Below are 15,796 nucleotides of genomic sequence, written 5' to 3'. Positions count from 1 at the left end.
GATTCTTCACCGTCTGAGCCACCAGGGAAGACCCATCTTTTGGGGAGGCAGACACAGTTACACCCACGACGAGGTGGAATATCCAGAGCTGGAAGCCCCCCCCAGCCCAAGGTACACAAGAGCATCACCCTAATATTTGCTGAGCCCAGAACACACACAACGAGGTCAGCTCAGCATCTCCGCCCTGCCACTCCCAAGCTGAAAAGAGCTTCTCCCACCAGCTTCTTGCCTCTTCCAAACTCTTGTCTCCTCAACAACAACATTTCGTACTTTTCCTATTCACCATCAAGTCTATCTGCTTCTCCTCCATGTAAGGGTTAGTCCATCAGTCGTGTCCGACTCTTTGAGACCACACGGACCATAGCCCACCGGGCTCCTCTGTCCATGGGATTGTCCCGGCAAGAACACTGGAGTGGGTTGCCTTTCCTTCTCTTGTTCCCAGCCCAGGGATTGAACTCGAGTCTCCTGCATCGTAGGCAGATTCTCTGACCATCACATAAACTACCACAGCAGGTCAACAGACCACTAGGTCTCCAGAACAAACAGGAATCCGGCCACCAGGAGGCCTGTCTTCCTGGGAAAACTGGGCCACAAAGCACCCTCACGGACACACCCTGGGGTTCTGGTTTGAGGACTTCCTGTATTCGGTTTAAAAGAAAAAAAAAAAAAGGCTCAAGCCAGTTCTCCTAAATGACATGAGAATGCCTTGGCCACAGACAGAGCAGTCCACATCTCCTTTACAAAACCGCTGGGCAACAGGAGTGCCTTCCCAGAATCTCCGAGTTCACAGGAGAGACACCGTTAAGTAGAAGCTTTGCTTTGTTGCAGAGGGAGGCACACACGCATTGGATTGCCTACAAGTCTTCCCGTCAGCCACCCGGACACTCAAGACTCGAGCGGGGTCAGGGGGTTGACTCTGATGCCCCAGTGACTTCTGCTCTGATGACTCAAAAGCACGAGACTCTAGTGACCCGTCCACATGGGCCCCAGACTGCCCTTCGGCTCCATAAAAGGAAAGTCAGACACACACACACAAAAAGCCAGCTGCTCCCTTCTGTCCCCCGTCAAACATGCCTCTACTCGTCTGGAGACATCGCTCCAGCGGTTTTGAGTTTACGGGTGTTTTCTTCCGTGCGTGGGGGCGGAGAGGGGGACACGGAAGATGTTCTGAGACCATAGTAGACGGTCCTGTGTCTCCTTGCCCGGGCAAGTGGATTGCAGAAGAAAGGCAGGTGTGGATGGCTAAGTTGGGAGGTGGCGAGGGGCAGGGCAAGGCAGGGCAGGCGAGCATCGCAGTGGAGATGTGATCCTGGGCTGACCACATGGCCGGCACCCCCACCTTCCAGTGCGGTCACCGTGCTGGGACGATGGAGGGAAGGGCACCTCAAAAGGGTCACCGTGCGCGCGTGTTCAGTCGCTTCCGTCGTGTCTGACTCCCTGCGACCCCGTGGACTGCAGCCCCCCCAGGCTCCTCTGTCCGTGGGGATTCTCCAGGCAACAACAGTTGGAGTGGGCTGCCATGCCCTCCTCCGGGGAATCTCTGCAGAGCCGGGGATGGAACCTACGTCTCCTGCATCGGGGGCTGGGTTCTTTACCCACTGAGCCACTCGGGAAGGCCGAAAACCAGTCAAAGACAAAGGCAGAGCCCGTGAGAGCCGTCTCGAGGACACGATTAAATGAAGCCCCTGGGGTCACTCTCTACGGACCTCCAAGTACAGACGCAGATGGCCGGCGGGCGCGGCGCGGGGTGGGTGGGCCCCGACGGCTGCAGGGAAGCAAAGGATGCCTTGAAAGCAGGCAAGTCGGGGAGGCCAGGACAGCTGTTAACTCCGGGCACAGGCTGGGCTGGGGGAGAAGGGGGGTTCAGAGGAATACAGTGGAGGCAGGAGGTGGGAACCAGAGAAGCAGCAGCCCCCTACATCCCGCCAGGGGACAGACAGCCTGCTGTGGACGCCTACACGTCTGGGCCGTGGGTCAGGGTCGTACCTTTCAGTAGCAAAGAGGGTAGGAGAGCAGCTTTCCTGGTGGCTCAGTGGGAAAGACTCCACCAGCCCGTGCAGGGCAGTGAGTGAGTAAGTGAAAGTCACTCCGTCGTGTCCGACTCTTTGAGACCCCGTGGACTGTAGCCCCTCCAGGCTCCTCCGTCCATGGGATTCTCCAGGGCAGGCCAGAATACTGGAGTGGCTCGCCATGCCCTTCTCCAGGGGACCTTCCCAACCCAGGGACTGGACCGCGTCTCCCGCCTTGCAGGCAGATTCTGTACCCTATGAGCCGCCAGGCAAGTCCAAGAATACTGGAGTGGGTTGCCATTTCCTTCTCCCTGGACTGGAGCCCACCAGGCTCCTCTGTGCAGGGGATTCTCCAGGCCAGAATACTGGAGTGGCTCGCCATGCCCTTCTCCAGGGGACCTTCCCAACCCAGGAACTGCACCGGGTCTCCTGCACTGCAGGCAGATTCTGTACCCTATGGGCCCCCAGGGAAGCCCAAAAACAGGGCGGGTTGCCATGCCCTCCTCAAGGGGATCTTCCCCACCCAGAGATCGAACCCACGTCTCTCCGATCTCCTGCACTGGCAGGCGGGTTCTTCCCCACCACCACCACCTGGGAAGCCCAGCAATCACGCACCTCAGCCCCACATCATACGTCAACTAATAAAGGAAACTTGAAAGAGCGTGGGAGAGAGAGGCATGGACGCGCTGCACGCCGGGCACCATCGACTCGATGATGCCACCGTACACCCACGTGACAACACTCGGGAGTCCACGAGACACCCCAGAGAGGAGGGGAGTGGGCAGAGGTGGGCGGGTGCCTGAGGTCCCAGGAACACCCAGGAGATGAGCGCTCTGGCGACGGGAGGCGGGGAGCCCACGTGGATGTCTTGCTGGGGCAGACAGGCAGCCCTTCTCCCCGCCGACCCTGGGCAGGCAGTTGGTGGGAAGAGCACCCCCTCTTGTGTAAGATGGGGAGCTTGAGGTACGTCAGGACCCGCCAGGAACACGCTCTGTCCCCAGCACACACAGGAGACTCCCACGCTGGGGGGGGGGGGGGGCGGGCGGGGGGTCAGGCAGGCAGGGGCCCAGAGCCAAGGACTCACAGTTTGACCAGGAAAGGGTGGTCGACTTCCTTCAGCACCGACTTCTCGTTGTGGACGTGTTGCTCTTGCTTCAGGCGGATGATGTCGGGGATGGTCATCACCTTCAGGGCAAAGAAATGCTTGCTGGTCTTCTGCTGGACGAGCTGCACGCGGCCGAACGTCCCTGTGCCTGCATGCAGAGGGCAGAGATGGGGGGAGAGGCGTGCTCAGCGATCACAGCTCCCCCCGACCGGGAACGTCAGACAACCTGGCAGGTCGGATGACTCCATTCCCTACAAGACGCCAGGCGACAGACACTCCTCTTCGGTGGTCAAATTAAATTCGTGCCCACACACACAGCATCACTTGACTCTAGGACAAAGCTACGTAGAGTCACAGCTGTGGTTCTTCCAGGAGGGACGCACGGACGGGAGAGCTGGACCATAAGGGAGGCTGAGCGCGCTTAAGCACTGATGCTTTGGGACTGTGGTGCTGGAGGAGACTCTTGAGAGGCCCTTGGAATGCAAGGAGATCCAGCCAGTCCATCCTAAAGGAGATCAGTCCTGAATATTCATTGGAAGGACTCATGCTGAAGCTGAAACTCCAATCCTTTGGCCACCTGATATGAAGACCTGACTCATTTGAAAAGACCCTGATGCTGGGAAAGATTGAGGGCAGGAGGAGAAGGGGACGACAGAGGATGAGATGGTCGGATGCCATCACCGCCTCGATGGACATGAGTTTGGATAAACTCTGGGAGTTGGTGATGGACAGGGAGGCCTGGCGTGCTGCAGTTCATGGGGTTGCAGAGAGAGAACACGAATCAGCAGCTGAAGCACGAGAGGCGTAACTTGCCCCTGAATTATCCTTTGATGAGAGTGACCGACCATCGTTTCTGGAAATGAGTCATCCCAGAGAAAACAGACACGGAGGTAAAGGCAGAATGGGAAAGCACGCCAAATCCATTCCTGTGAGGTGTCTTTTTCTTGACACTTTTCTGAAGCAGGATGAGACACAGAAGACAAACTAAGGGCGACTGAAGAGGAAAGGGTTGGGGGAGGGTGAAATGAGGAGTTTGGGATGAACAGATACACACGGCTAGATGGAAAATGGACAAGCAAGGAGCTACTACTGAACAGCACAGGGAATTCTTCTCCACATCTCGTATATGGAAAGAGAATGTAAAAAAAAAAAGAACAGACATGTAACTGACTCACTGTTTGTACAGCTGAAATGAACACAACGCGGTAATTAACTCTTGCTGCCGTTTAGTCGCTGGGCAGTGACTGACTGACTCTTTGCGACCCCATGGACTGTAGCCCAAGGACAGGGCCCTCATAAGACAGACAAGAGGAGAGACACGGACGCAGCGGAGAAGCCACCTGGAGACGGAGACAGAGACGGGAGGGAGGCGGCCACCAGCCCAAGCACGGACGCCTGGAGCCCCCAGAAGCCGGGAGAGGCGGGGAGGACCCTCCCCTGGAGACGGCAGGGAGCCCAGCCCTGGGACCCCCTGACCTCAGACGTCTGCTCCCCATGGTTCAGAGAAGATGAATGTCTACAGTTTCAAGCTTCCCAGTTTGGTGGAAATTTGTTATGGCTGCACCGGGGGGTAGGAATTCAACCAAACAACGCTCGGGAGTTGTCCGAGCATCCTTGTTGTTTAATCGCTTAATACTACACGTTCATGGTTTTGCATACAGAACCTAACACAACTTTAATCTTCCTCCTGTTTGAGAACAGGTCTGGACATGGAAATGGACATGTTTCAACTGCCGCAGCGGAGCTCCGCTCAGCTCTCTGGATACGCTGATGCGGTCTCGGAAAATTTGGGGAAAATGAAAGGCCAGGGGTGAGGACACCACGCTCAATTGTCTTTGTCCAGATTAACGCTGATGAGGAGAAATTCGAAAGAAAGACAATGAGAAATCATAAACAGAGAAGCCAGCCTGTTCTGGAAAACCGATGAACTTTGCAAAAGCTTATCAAAAGAAGCACCGTCTGCTTCTGGCTAATAATAGCAACGTTTTCTTGGCAAAGGAAACGCTGCTGAGTTTCTGGCACCTGTGGGGTAAGCCCCTGGGCGGTCCTTACTGGGAACACACCCTGGCTAGAAAGGGGAATTACTCTCAGACTTCCTAAAAGAAGAAGTTTCTCCAAAAGGGCTGCCACAGTCCACGTTCCTTTTTATGAACTTCACTCCCACTGTACGTTTTAATTACTGGAAGAGAAAGGATTCCTCATGTTAAAAAAAAATGTGTCTGTGTGTATGCGTGGTACCTCATGCAGAAAATAGACACAGTGACAGTTCTCTGAAGACATAAAGTCTTGCTTCCCCAAACCCGTATTTTTTTATCCTTGAGACTGCAGGAATGAAATATGTCATGACACTCTTATCTTTTTTTTTTTGTTGTTAGATGCCTCTGATATAATTTGGAAGAAATCGCATTGGTTTTACTGGTTCCACATCATGGAGACCATCAGGGGCCTTTTCTTACATGCTTACACCTTGTGTTACATTTTTTTATCCTTGAGACTGCAGGAATCAAGTCGAATATGTGATGCCTCTGTATCTTTTTCCAGATACCTCTGACACAATTTAACTTGGAAGAAATCGCACAGCCTTTTTTTTTTTTTTTAATACCTTTCCATCATGGAGACCACTAGTAGCATTTTCTTACATATTTCTCTCTTGTGTTCAAGAATGAAAAGACCCCGTCCTGAAGGACATATTCACTCTTTCATGATGAAAGTAAAACGACAGAAATGGAAGTGTTACTCGATCAGTCGTGTCCAACTCTTTACCGCCCCAACGGACTGTAGCCCACCATGGATTCTCCAGGCGAGAATTCTGGAGTGGGTTGTCATGCCTTGATGATGAAAGGGTTAGAAACAAACCATCTGAAGACACGTTTAAAAAGAAATATTATTTCACACATAAAGGAAAAGATGACGTGAAACAACAGGATAATGGTAAGAACTGGTGAGTTCAGAGTCCACGTAGAAATCCCACCGAGGCAGAAGTTTACGAAAGCCTGGCTCAACGTACAATAAGATCCTACACGTATGAACTGAATCTCCTCTGTTCTGCTGAAAACCAGGGACCTGAACTATTTGTTTCATCTGATGAGAAATCAACTTTTCTTCCTGTTTCAGACATTCAGAAGCACTGGGTGGGCGAAAAAGTTCATCTAGTTTTGAGTAAAAGTGAAAACCATTTTTCATGTTCACCAAGAATTTTATAGAACAATGGCTTTGCTAGGCACACGAACTTTTTTTTGGCCAAACCCGATAGCACTGGTTCCTTGAAAATGACCGAGTTCGTGCTTTAAACGGGCTTCTCTGGTGGTTCAGACAGTCAAGAATCTGTCTTCAATGCTGGAGACCCAGGTTTGATCCCTGGGTTGGGAAGATCGCCTGGAAAAGGAAACGGCAACCCACTCCAGTCTTCTCGGCTGGAGAATCCCATGGACAGAGGAACCTGGTGGGCTACAGTCCATGGGGTCGGAAAGAGTCGGACATGACTGACTGAAGGAGCACGCCCCCACACACACACACGATACAGAAAACAGATAATGAACAAGGACCTACTATATAGCACAGGGAACTCTAGTCAATAGCCCATAATGACCTTATGGTCACCAGGGGGAAGGATGGGGGAAGGGAGAGTCAGGGAGTCTGGGACGGACATGGACACACTGCTGTATTTCACCTGGAGAACCAGCAAGGACCTGCGGTCCAGCTCAGGGAACTCTGCTCAATGTCACGTGGCAGCCTGGATGGAGGGGAGTTTGGGGGAGAATGGATCCATGTGTATGGATGGCTGAGTCCCTTTGCTGTCCACCTGAAGCCATCACATTGTTAATCGGCTATACTCCAGCATAAAATAAAAAAGATTAAGAAACACAGAATAAAATTTGGCTTTCGGAAATTATGGCTGCAAACCAGTACCAACTCCTGTTTCATTGGGGGCGGGGGGAACCTTCAGGAGTTCTGTAAAGAATGTGTGTTAACTTTGAATAAACTTAAAATCATGGAACTGGACCCTTCGAACAGGTGAATTTTATTGATTTGGATATTATCTCTTAATAAGCAAAATCTACCCTGAAAAAAATGTATGATTTGGATAAAGTTATGAAGTTTTTTTTTGTTTTTTTTTTTAAGCTTGGAATCTTCAGCTTCAAAGATCAGCTGAATAAGCTGGACACAGTTCAGCTGGGCGCTGGGTGGGGCAGACTGGCCCTTGTGAGTCCACTCGTCTAGACAGGCTTTCAAAAAACAAAAACCAGTCATTCCCTCAAAATGCTGCAGAGTCAAGCCGCATTCCATTGCACAGTCACCTCCTTCATTCTGTAAGATACTGATTTTTAAAAGATAAAAATAGAACAGATACTTCAGCACCCACCCAATTCTTCTAGTTCCAGGCTGTTTAAGTTACGCTGTCTCCTATCAAAGATACAAAGTGGATAATCCCAAAAGAAAACCAGGAACAGGGGAAGCTGCCAGCCCAACTCCCACTGCTAAACGAACGTGACACGAGGGGACGCCTCGAATTCCTGGTCTTGCACTGGGCTCCCTGAGAGAAGATAAGAGCTGCTCTGAACCTCGCCTGGTAACTCTTGACCCAGAGGCAAACGCTGGTCTCTGTAATCTGATAACACGAGCTGGCCACTTTAAAAGTCGAAGCCGTAAACCGCATCCAGGGTGGGAAAGTGACAATGTCATATGGTCCGTGCTTTCTTTGTCGAGTCCGACTCTTTGCAACCCCGTGGACTGCAGCCCACCAGGCTCCTCTGTCCATGGGATTCTCCAGGCAAGAAGACTGGAGTGGGTTGCCGTTTTCTCCTCCAGGGGAGCTCTCTGACCCAGGGATCGAACCCAGGTCTCTCGCATTGCAGGCAGATTCTTTCTCAACTCAGTCACTAGGGAAGCCCTCCCGGAGGCTAGACTTACATTTGGCTGTGCTGTGTCTCAGTTTGAACACACAGTATGTTTAGTCATGGCACGTGGGATGTAGTTAGCTGCCCAGGGATGGAACCTGTGTCCCCCTGCACTGGGAGTGTGGAGTCTTTAACACTGCACCACCAGGGAAGTCCCAAAACACTGTCTTTGGAGGAAGCCAGTCCTAAAGGAAATCAGTCCTGAATATTCATTGGAAGGACTGACGCTGAAACTCCAATCCTTTGGCTGCCTGATGCAAAGAACGGACTCACTGGAAAAGACCCTGATGCTGGGAAAGATTGAAGGCAGGAGGAGAAGGGGACGACAGAGGATGAGATGGTTGGATGGCATCACCGACTCGATGGACATGAGTTTGAGTATACTCCGGGAGTTGGTGATGGACAGGGAGACCTGGCGTGCTGCGGTCCGTGGGGTCGCAGAGAGTCGAGACACGACTAAGCGACTGAAGTTTGCAGTGGAAACTGGGGAGGAGGGAGAAGACTGGAGCTTGCGGTCTAGTTGAAATGAACGCTGGTGACAGCCACAGACAAGAGCTGAGATTCAAGGGGGCGGGGGGAGCGGGGGCAGAGAAGGGCCGGCCTTTCGAAAGCCTTCCACCAAGTTCTTTGGGAGAGGCAGGTTCCAGGAAGTCACGGGGCAGACAGAGGAGAAGTGGCCTGGCTGATCTGAGCTCTGGTGTGTTTTCAGTTTGTTTCAGAGCTTTCCCTGTGGCCACAGAAGGCAGCACGAAGAACCGAAAAAGAGGGGCTTGCAAACTCAAAGAGAAAATGCTGCTTGGGGACGGGCGGGGATGGGGCTGGCAGAGGGCGGAAGAGCCGGGAGGACCACAGTGGGTTGGGTGAAGCATCTGAGAGGGTCCTGCCGGGCCCCCTGCAGACAGGGGAGCCCTGGCGGGTGTCCAGAGGGGGTCTGCGGAGTTGCTTTGTTTCGGGGAGAAGCTGGCGACAAGTTCCGTGCTGGAGCCTCTGGACGAGCAGAGGATGTAGGATATAGTGGCTGGAAGGCTGTTTGTCCCCGAAACAAGATTCCTGTCTGCCTGCAACCTGTCTTCTTTTTTTTTAATATTTATTTATTTTAATTTGACTCAGCTGGTAAAGAATCCGCCTGCCATGCAGGAGACCCAGGTTCAATCCCAGGGTGGGGAAGATCCCCTGGAGGAGGGAAGGGCAACCCACTCCAGTATTCTTGCCTGGAGAATCCTATGGACAGAGGAGCCTGGCGGGGCTACAGCTCATGGGGTCCAGAGAGTCGGACGTGACTGAATGAGTAACATACACTCTTTTAATTTACTTGGCCGAAACCTGGTCTCAGCTGCTGCATGTCGCCACTACATTCCTGACCAGGGATCAATCCCAGCCCCCGTGCTGGGAGCGTGGACTCTTAGCCACTGGACCGCTCGGGTAGAGTCCCCACCCAGAACTTTAGAATGCGGAGTTACTTGGAAAGAAAGTATTTGCAGACGTGATGGAGCGAAGGGTCGGAGATGAGGTTCCTCCTGGATGGGGGTGGCCCTAAACCCCATGAGAGGGTCCTCATAAGACACACAAGAGGAGACACGGACGCAGAGGAGAAGCCACGTGCAGACGGAGGGGCGGCCACCAGCCCAGGGACGGACGCCCGGAGCCCCCAGAAGCCGCTAGAGGCAGGAAGGACCCTCCCCTGGAGCATCTTCAGGGAGCCCAGTCCTGGGACACCCTTACCTCAGCCGTCTGATCCCCAGGAGTCGGGGTGCCTGGTCCTCGGGACTCGGGGTGTGGCGGGGGGGATGGATGTCTGTAGTTTGAAGCCCCAGGTTTCGTCTTACTATAGATGCTGGAAGGTCACGCAGGTTGCAACAGCCCCAGGGACGGACGCCTTGGAGCCCCAAGAAGCGGGAAGAGGCAAGAAGAACCCTCCCCTGGAGACTCTGGATGGAGCTCAGCCCTGGGACCCCTTGACCTCAGACATCTGGTCTCCAGGGCTGGGGGAGGATGGATGGATGTGGTTTTAAGCCACCTGGTTAGTAACGGTTTGCAACAACAGCTCCGGGAAGCCAACACAAGGGGACCCCTGGATGTTCACGGAGAGAGACGGACCCCCAGCAAGCACGACCTTGGGGACACCCCCTCAAGCCCACAGCAGAAAGCTGTAGATGAAGGCGGTGCCTACGGGAGCCCCCAGCTCCAGAACGATAACGAAATTCACCAGGATGAATGAGACCCCCTCTCCTTTGTCATTTCACCCCAGCCTGTCAAAACCTGTTACTAATTGCCACTTCCTGCCTTTGTTCATCAACACAGCATCTTGTCAAACTGCTCTGAAAATGGGACTCAAAGTGAGACTTGTTAAAAAAAAAAAAAATTCCTCTCAAGTTCCCCTCTTGGTTTTTATCATCTCTTAGGTTCGCTGAATTCTTCGTCTGTTCCGAGATCTCAAGCCTTGTGCTATCTTCATATCTCGGACAGTTGTCAGCGTACCGATCACAGTTAGGTTGCTTGTCTTCTCCTGTTCAGGAGGCGAGAAAAAGGGCTTCCCTGGTGTTTCATCGGTTGAGACGTCGCCTTCTAACATGCAGGTTTGATCCCTGGTCAGGGAACTAAGCGTGGAAAAGCTGGCTTAAAAGCCAACATTCAAAAAACTAAGACCTTAGACTCCGGTCCCATCACTTCATGGCAAATACATGAGGAAACAATGGAAACAGCGGCTGATTTTATTTTCTTGGGGCCTGAAACCACTGTGGACGCTGACTGCACCCATGAAATTCAAAGACGCTTGCTCCTTGGAAGAAAAGCTATGACCAACCTAGACAGCGTATTAAAAAGCAGAGACATTACTTTGCCAACAAAGGTCTGTCTAGTCAGAGCTGTGGTTTTCCAGTGGTCATGTATGGATGTGAGAGTTGGACTATAAAGCCGAGAGCAGAGCAGAAGAATTGATGCCTTTGAACTGTGGTGCTGGAGAAGACTCTTGAGATTCCCTTGGACTGCAAGGAGATCCAACCAGTCCATCCTAAAGGAGATCAATCCTGAATATTCATTAGAAGGAGTGATGCTGAAGCTGAAACTCCAACACTTTGGCCACTTGATGCAAAGAACTAACTCATTTGAAAAGACCCTGGTGCTGAAAGATTGAGGGCAGGAGGAGAAGCGGACAACAGAGGATGAGATGGTTGGGTGGCATCACCAACTCAATGGAGTGAGTTTGAGCAAGCTCTGGGAGATGGTGATGGACAGGGAAGCCTGGCGTGCTGCAGTCCATGGGGTTGCAGTGTCAGACCCTCATTAACAGCTAAGCAACAACCGCAGGGAACCAGATGCCACGTGACTAGGAGCTTGCATGCCAGAACTAAGACCTGGTACAGTCAGATAAATACATCAATGAGGAATTTTTTTTTAAGATGCTGAAGCACATTAAACAGTAAAGTCCCCCATGACCCCAGACTAGGGTAAGCACCCAGCCTTCATTTTTGCCCAATGCACGCAAACCGTGTTCTGGGCAAGCCCACAGGATCCGTACATCTACGAGGAAAAACAAACAGCGGTGTGTCTCCAAACGCCCCCAGCCCGAGGCTGGCCCGGCTGGAGCCAGCGAGCGCAGTCATCACCCAGGACACACACATTGTTCTGCAAGCCCAGGCACGGCGGGTCGGTGCGGAGTCTGGACACGCCAGAGATCCGTTTTCAAAGGGCGACGCCACGCCAAGCCACTTGGGAAAGTCAAGTTCAACGCCGGCAACAAATAAAAAGCCACTGAAAGATGACATCGCCATTCCTCAAGTTGACCGAAAATATGTGCTGTTCGCTCAGTCGTGTCTGACTCTTTGCGACCCCGTGGACTGTAGCCCACCAGGCTCCTCTGTCCATGGGATTCTCAGGCAAGAATCCTGGAGTGGGCTGCCAGGCCCTTCTCCAGGGGATCTTCCCGACCCAGGGATTGAGCCCAGGTCTTCTGCGTGGCAGGTGGATATGTTACCCCTAGGACCACCCCAGCCATTCGTCAAGAGTCCCAATAAAAGCTGGTCACTCCGTCTCCACAGCCTGCCTGTCAGTCTGCCTTCCTTCAAGAATCCACCTGCTCTCAGTGTGGCTGGGTGGTTCCTGGGCTGGGCTGGCATCAGTCACTGGCATCTTTTTCTGGGCTGCGAACGCAGCAGCCTGGAATCCCTACCCTCAGAGGTCACACTGCTTCCGAACTAAGACGTTCTAAAGGGACAAATACAAACCACCTTCCGAGGCAGCTTTGGGACTGTCTACCTGGCAACTTCCCTGGTGGCTCAGCCGGTAAAGAATCCGCCTGCAATGTGGGAGACTGGGATTCGATCCCTGGGTTGGAAAGATACCCCTGGAGAAGGGAAAGGCTACCCACTCCAGTATTCTGGCCTGGAGAAGTCCATGGACTGTACAATCCATGGGGTTGCAAAGAGGCAGACACGAGTGGGCAACCTTCACACACACACACACACACACACACCTGGGAACTACCTTCGAGCTGACTCAACAGTGAAGCCAGGCACTGAGGCCCAGAACGGAGGATGGGTTTCCCGTCCTAAGAGGCAGCGGGCCTCAGGTTTCATCCAGTTATTTGTCAACATGCCAAGAACCAGAGTGTTTTCAACAGCCAGAAGGGTCCCCCCCACCCTGGCCCTTGGCCAGAAACCTTCCTACGTATACGGGTGTGTGCGCTGCAACGCATGTGCGCAGAAACAAAAGCCCACAAAATCGCTGGACAATTAAAAGCAGCCGCTTTCTGCCTGCACAAAGGCAGACCTTACCCAGGAGGTCGAGAGCCAAGACCACCCAACCGCACACCCAACCGTGAACAGCATCCCAGGTGCTGGACGGCGATCCTAAGGGTGATGTCAAAAGCAGTCGTCCCGGGCATCTTTACTTTTGCTTTTAACGGAAGCCGTGCAATTGTCCCGAAATGGACACCTCTTAGAAACAGGCTTCTGGGAGAACAATATGAAGAGTCCTTAAAAAAAAAACCAGGAATACAACAACTGAGTCAACACAACAAATACCCCAAAATCTGTTACCAAAAAAAAAAAAAGCTAACTAATCTTTTTGAGGATCAAGTAAATGAACATCTTTGTGAGTAAAATCACATCCCAATAGTTACTATTTTCATTCAGGCATCCACGTAACCCTCTGACTCCTTGGTGGAGTTTTTTTTTTAATATATAACGGGTAAATCTGCTTATTTTTTTTTAATGAAGGTGTTAAGGATAAATGGAAACTGTCACTCAAGTAGAATTTCCAAAAAAATGAAACTGTAGTTTCCCATGTTAAACACAGCAGTGTGTCCGTGTCCATCCCAAACTCCCTGACTATCCCTTCCCCCTGGAAACCATAAGGTTATTCCAGAGTATGGAGCAGAGTTCCCTGTGTTATACAATAGGTCCTGAGGCGAAGAGGTGACTCACTGGAAAACACCCTGATGCTGGGGAAGATTGAAGGCAGGAGGAGAAGGGGACGACAGAGGATGAGATGGTTGGATGGCATCACCGACTTGATGGACAGGAGTTTGAGCAGGCTCCAGGAGCTGGTGATGGACAGGGAGGCCTGGCGGGCTGCAGTCCACGGGGTCGCAAAGAGTCAGACACGACTGAGCAACTGAACCGAACTGATGTTGGTGAGAAGTTTTCAACCTGAACTAAATAATTTTTTTTTTTTTTGAGGAAGGGGAAGGAACTGCTCCCAAACATAAGCTGGTTCACTATCCACCCCTTCCCTGCTTCCTGCAAGGCCCAGGGCTAAGCGTGCGTGCACACACACATACACACACACACACTACCACCACCCCACCCCACCCCCCACCGCAGAGCCCTGCTTCCATCTGTCCGTCCACACGCAGACTCCGGGCGCCCTCACCACTACAAAGGCCGGCTTTCTCTGCAGCCGAGCCCCGCTGGCCACACCCAGCCTCAGATGCGCCGGCTCCTTTGTTCCGAGGAGAGGCTCCCCAGAGAAGGAGCCAGCAGGGTGAAGCCATCGTCCGCCTTTTCACAGGAACCCCAGGGAGGCTTCCCTCCAAACCCCTCCCCTGGGATGAGCTGCCTCATCAAGCAAGTGTCCACACGAACCGTCTGGAAAGAACTCAGAGACCAGCAGAAACCCAACGACGTTCAGCAACACGGAACTGAACCTATTTCTCATACAAGGTTAAAAAGCACATTGTATTTCCTTCCTGACCACCTGCCCAGTCCCCGGCTCATGGAAAGAGATACACTTGAACTGAATTATTTCATCTGATGGATGACTCGCCATTATGACTTTCTCTTTTGGGTATTCCTTCGGAAAATGGGTGTGGACTCACCTATTTTAATGTACTGTTTACAGATTATCAGATAAAGTCAAGCATGGTGTACAAGCTGACCATTCCTCACCTCATACTTCAAAATGTCTCTTCAGTTCAGTTCAGTCACTCAGTCCGACTCTGCGACCCCATGGACTGCAGCACGCCAGGCCTCCCTGTCCATCACCAGCTCCCTGTCCATCACAAACCCATGCCCATCGAGTCGGTGATGCCATCCAGTCATCTCATCCTCTGTCGTCCCCTTCTCCTCCTGCCTTCAATCTTTCCCAGCATCAGGGTCTTTTCCAGTGAGTCAGCTGTTCGCATCAGGGGGCCCAAGTATTGGAGCTTCAGCTTCAGGAATTTAGGAAAAAATGCAGCATTCTCTCTACCCAATCCACCATAGCATCGGAGATCCCAGCCCTGAAATGTGGGGGAGGCTATTTCTGCCATTAAGAGTAGCTTACAAGCGTTCATTAATTTCCCTTGTGACTCAGACCATAAAGAATCCACCTGCAAAGGCAGGAGACTGGGGTTCGATCCCTAGGTGGGGAAGAGCCCCTGGAGAAACCCATGGACAGAGGAGCCTGGTGGGCCAGCGTCCATGAGGTTGGAAGAGTGAGACACGACTGAGCTACTGACACAGAAATACACAAGTGTCTGTAGTGTTGGTTTTGTTATTCTTTGAAGGGCAACCTCAGAAAAACAAAAACAGCCTAGTAAGTCTGCCGATGGACATGAGTTTAAGTAAACTTGAGGAGACAGGGAAGGACTGGGAAGCCTGGGGTGCTGCAGTCCATGGGGGTAATAAAGAGTCAGACAGGACTGAACAAAGCTTACCCAAAAAAGGGGAAGTAAATGGACTCGTGATATTCAACCAAGCGACACTCTAAAGGCTCCTTGCGAAAAAGCCTCCCCTCCATCACCCGCGTCTGCGCCGCCCAGGTGGATATGGATACGAGCGTGGTTTCCGGGATTCCACGCGGCTGCCCGCCCGACATCCCCGCTCCGAGACCAGTGGCTCAGAGCTGCGTGTCTAAAGGCGCATCCCGGAGCCGGAAGCTCCTCCTCGAAGGGAAGGTTTTGCGTCTTACTCAGGAGCGGTCCTGGGGCTGGGGCCCTCCGGTAACAGTCAGAACCGGTTCTGCTTGTCCAGCACCAGGAAGGACCATGCCTGGTGCAGGTGGCAATTAGTGGTGGACACGCGGGTACAGCCTGACAGCCTCAAGTGGTCCTGAATACCTTCCCCCCTGCGCACACTGCCCACCTCCAGCCCCATCTTTTGGTGTTTCCCATTCGTCGTAAGGAAGAGCTTTTCTTAACTATTTATTTGGCTGCGAAGGGTCTTAAATTGTCCCAAGGTTTTCCCCAGTGGCTCAGATGGTAAAAAATCTGCCTGCAAATCGGGAGACTCAGGTTCGATTTCTGGCTTGGGACGATCCCCTGGAGGAGGGCATGGCAACCCACTCCAGGATTCTTGCCTGGAGAA

General features: G+C 52.4%; 1 protein-coding gene across 2 annotated transcripts in view; it reads right to left on the bottom strand.

The window, feature by feature from the left end:
- PRKX (protein kinase X-linked) overlaps positions 1-15,796 on the bottom strand; it is a 77,576-nt gene that overhangs the window by 52,752 nt on the left and 9,028 nt on the right. For both annotated transcript variants that reach the window (XM_040266389.1, XM_040266388.1), the window contains exon 2: positions 3,094-3,262. In XM_040266389.1, coding sequence (XP_040122323.1) covers positions 3,094-3,262 — 169 coding nt within the window. The remainder of the gene's footprint in view (positions 1-3,093; positions 3,263-15,796) is intronic.

This window comes from Oryx dammah, unplaced genomic scaffold (genome assembly GCF_014754425.2).
Source record: "Oryx dammah isolate SB20612 unplaced genomic scaffold, SCBI_Odam_1.1 HiC_scaffold_23, whole genome shotgun sequence".
In the NCBI taxonomy this organism is placed as follows: Eukaryota; Metazoa; Chordata; class Mammalia; order Artiodactyla; family Bovidae; genus Oryx; species Oryx dammah.
This window is presented reverse-complemented; position numbering and strand designations above follow the sequence as displayed.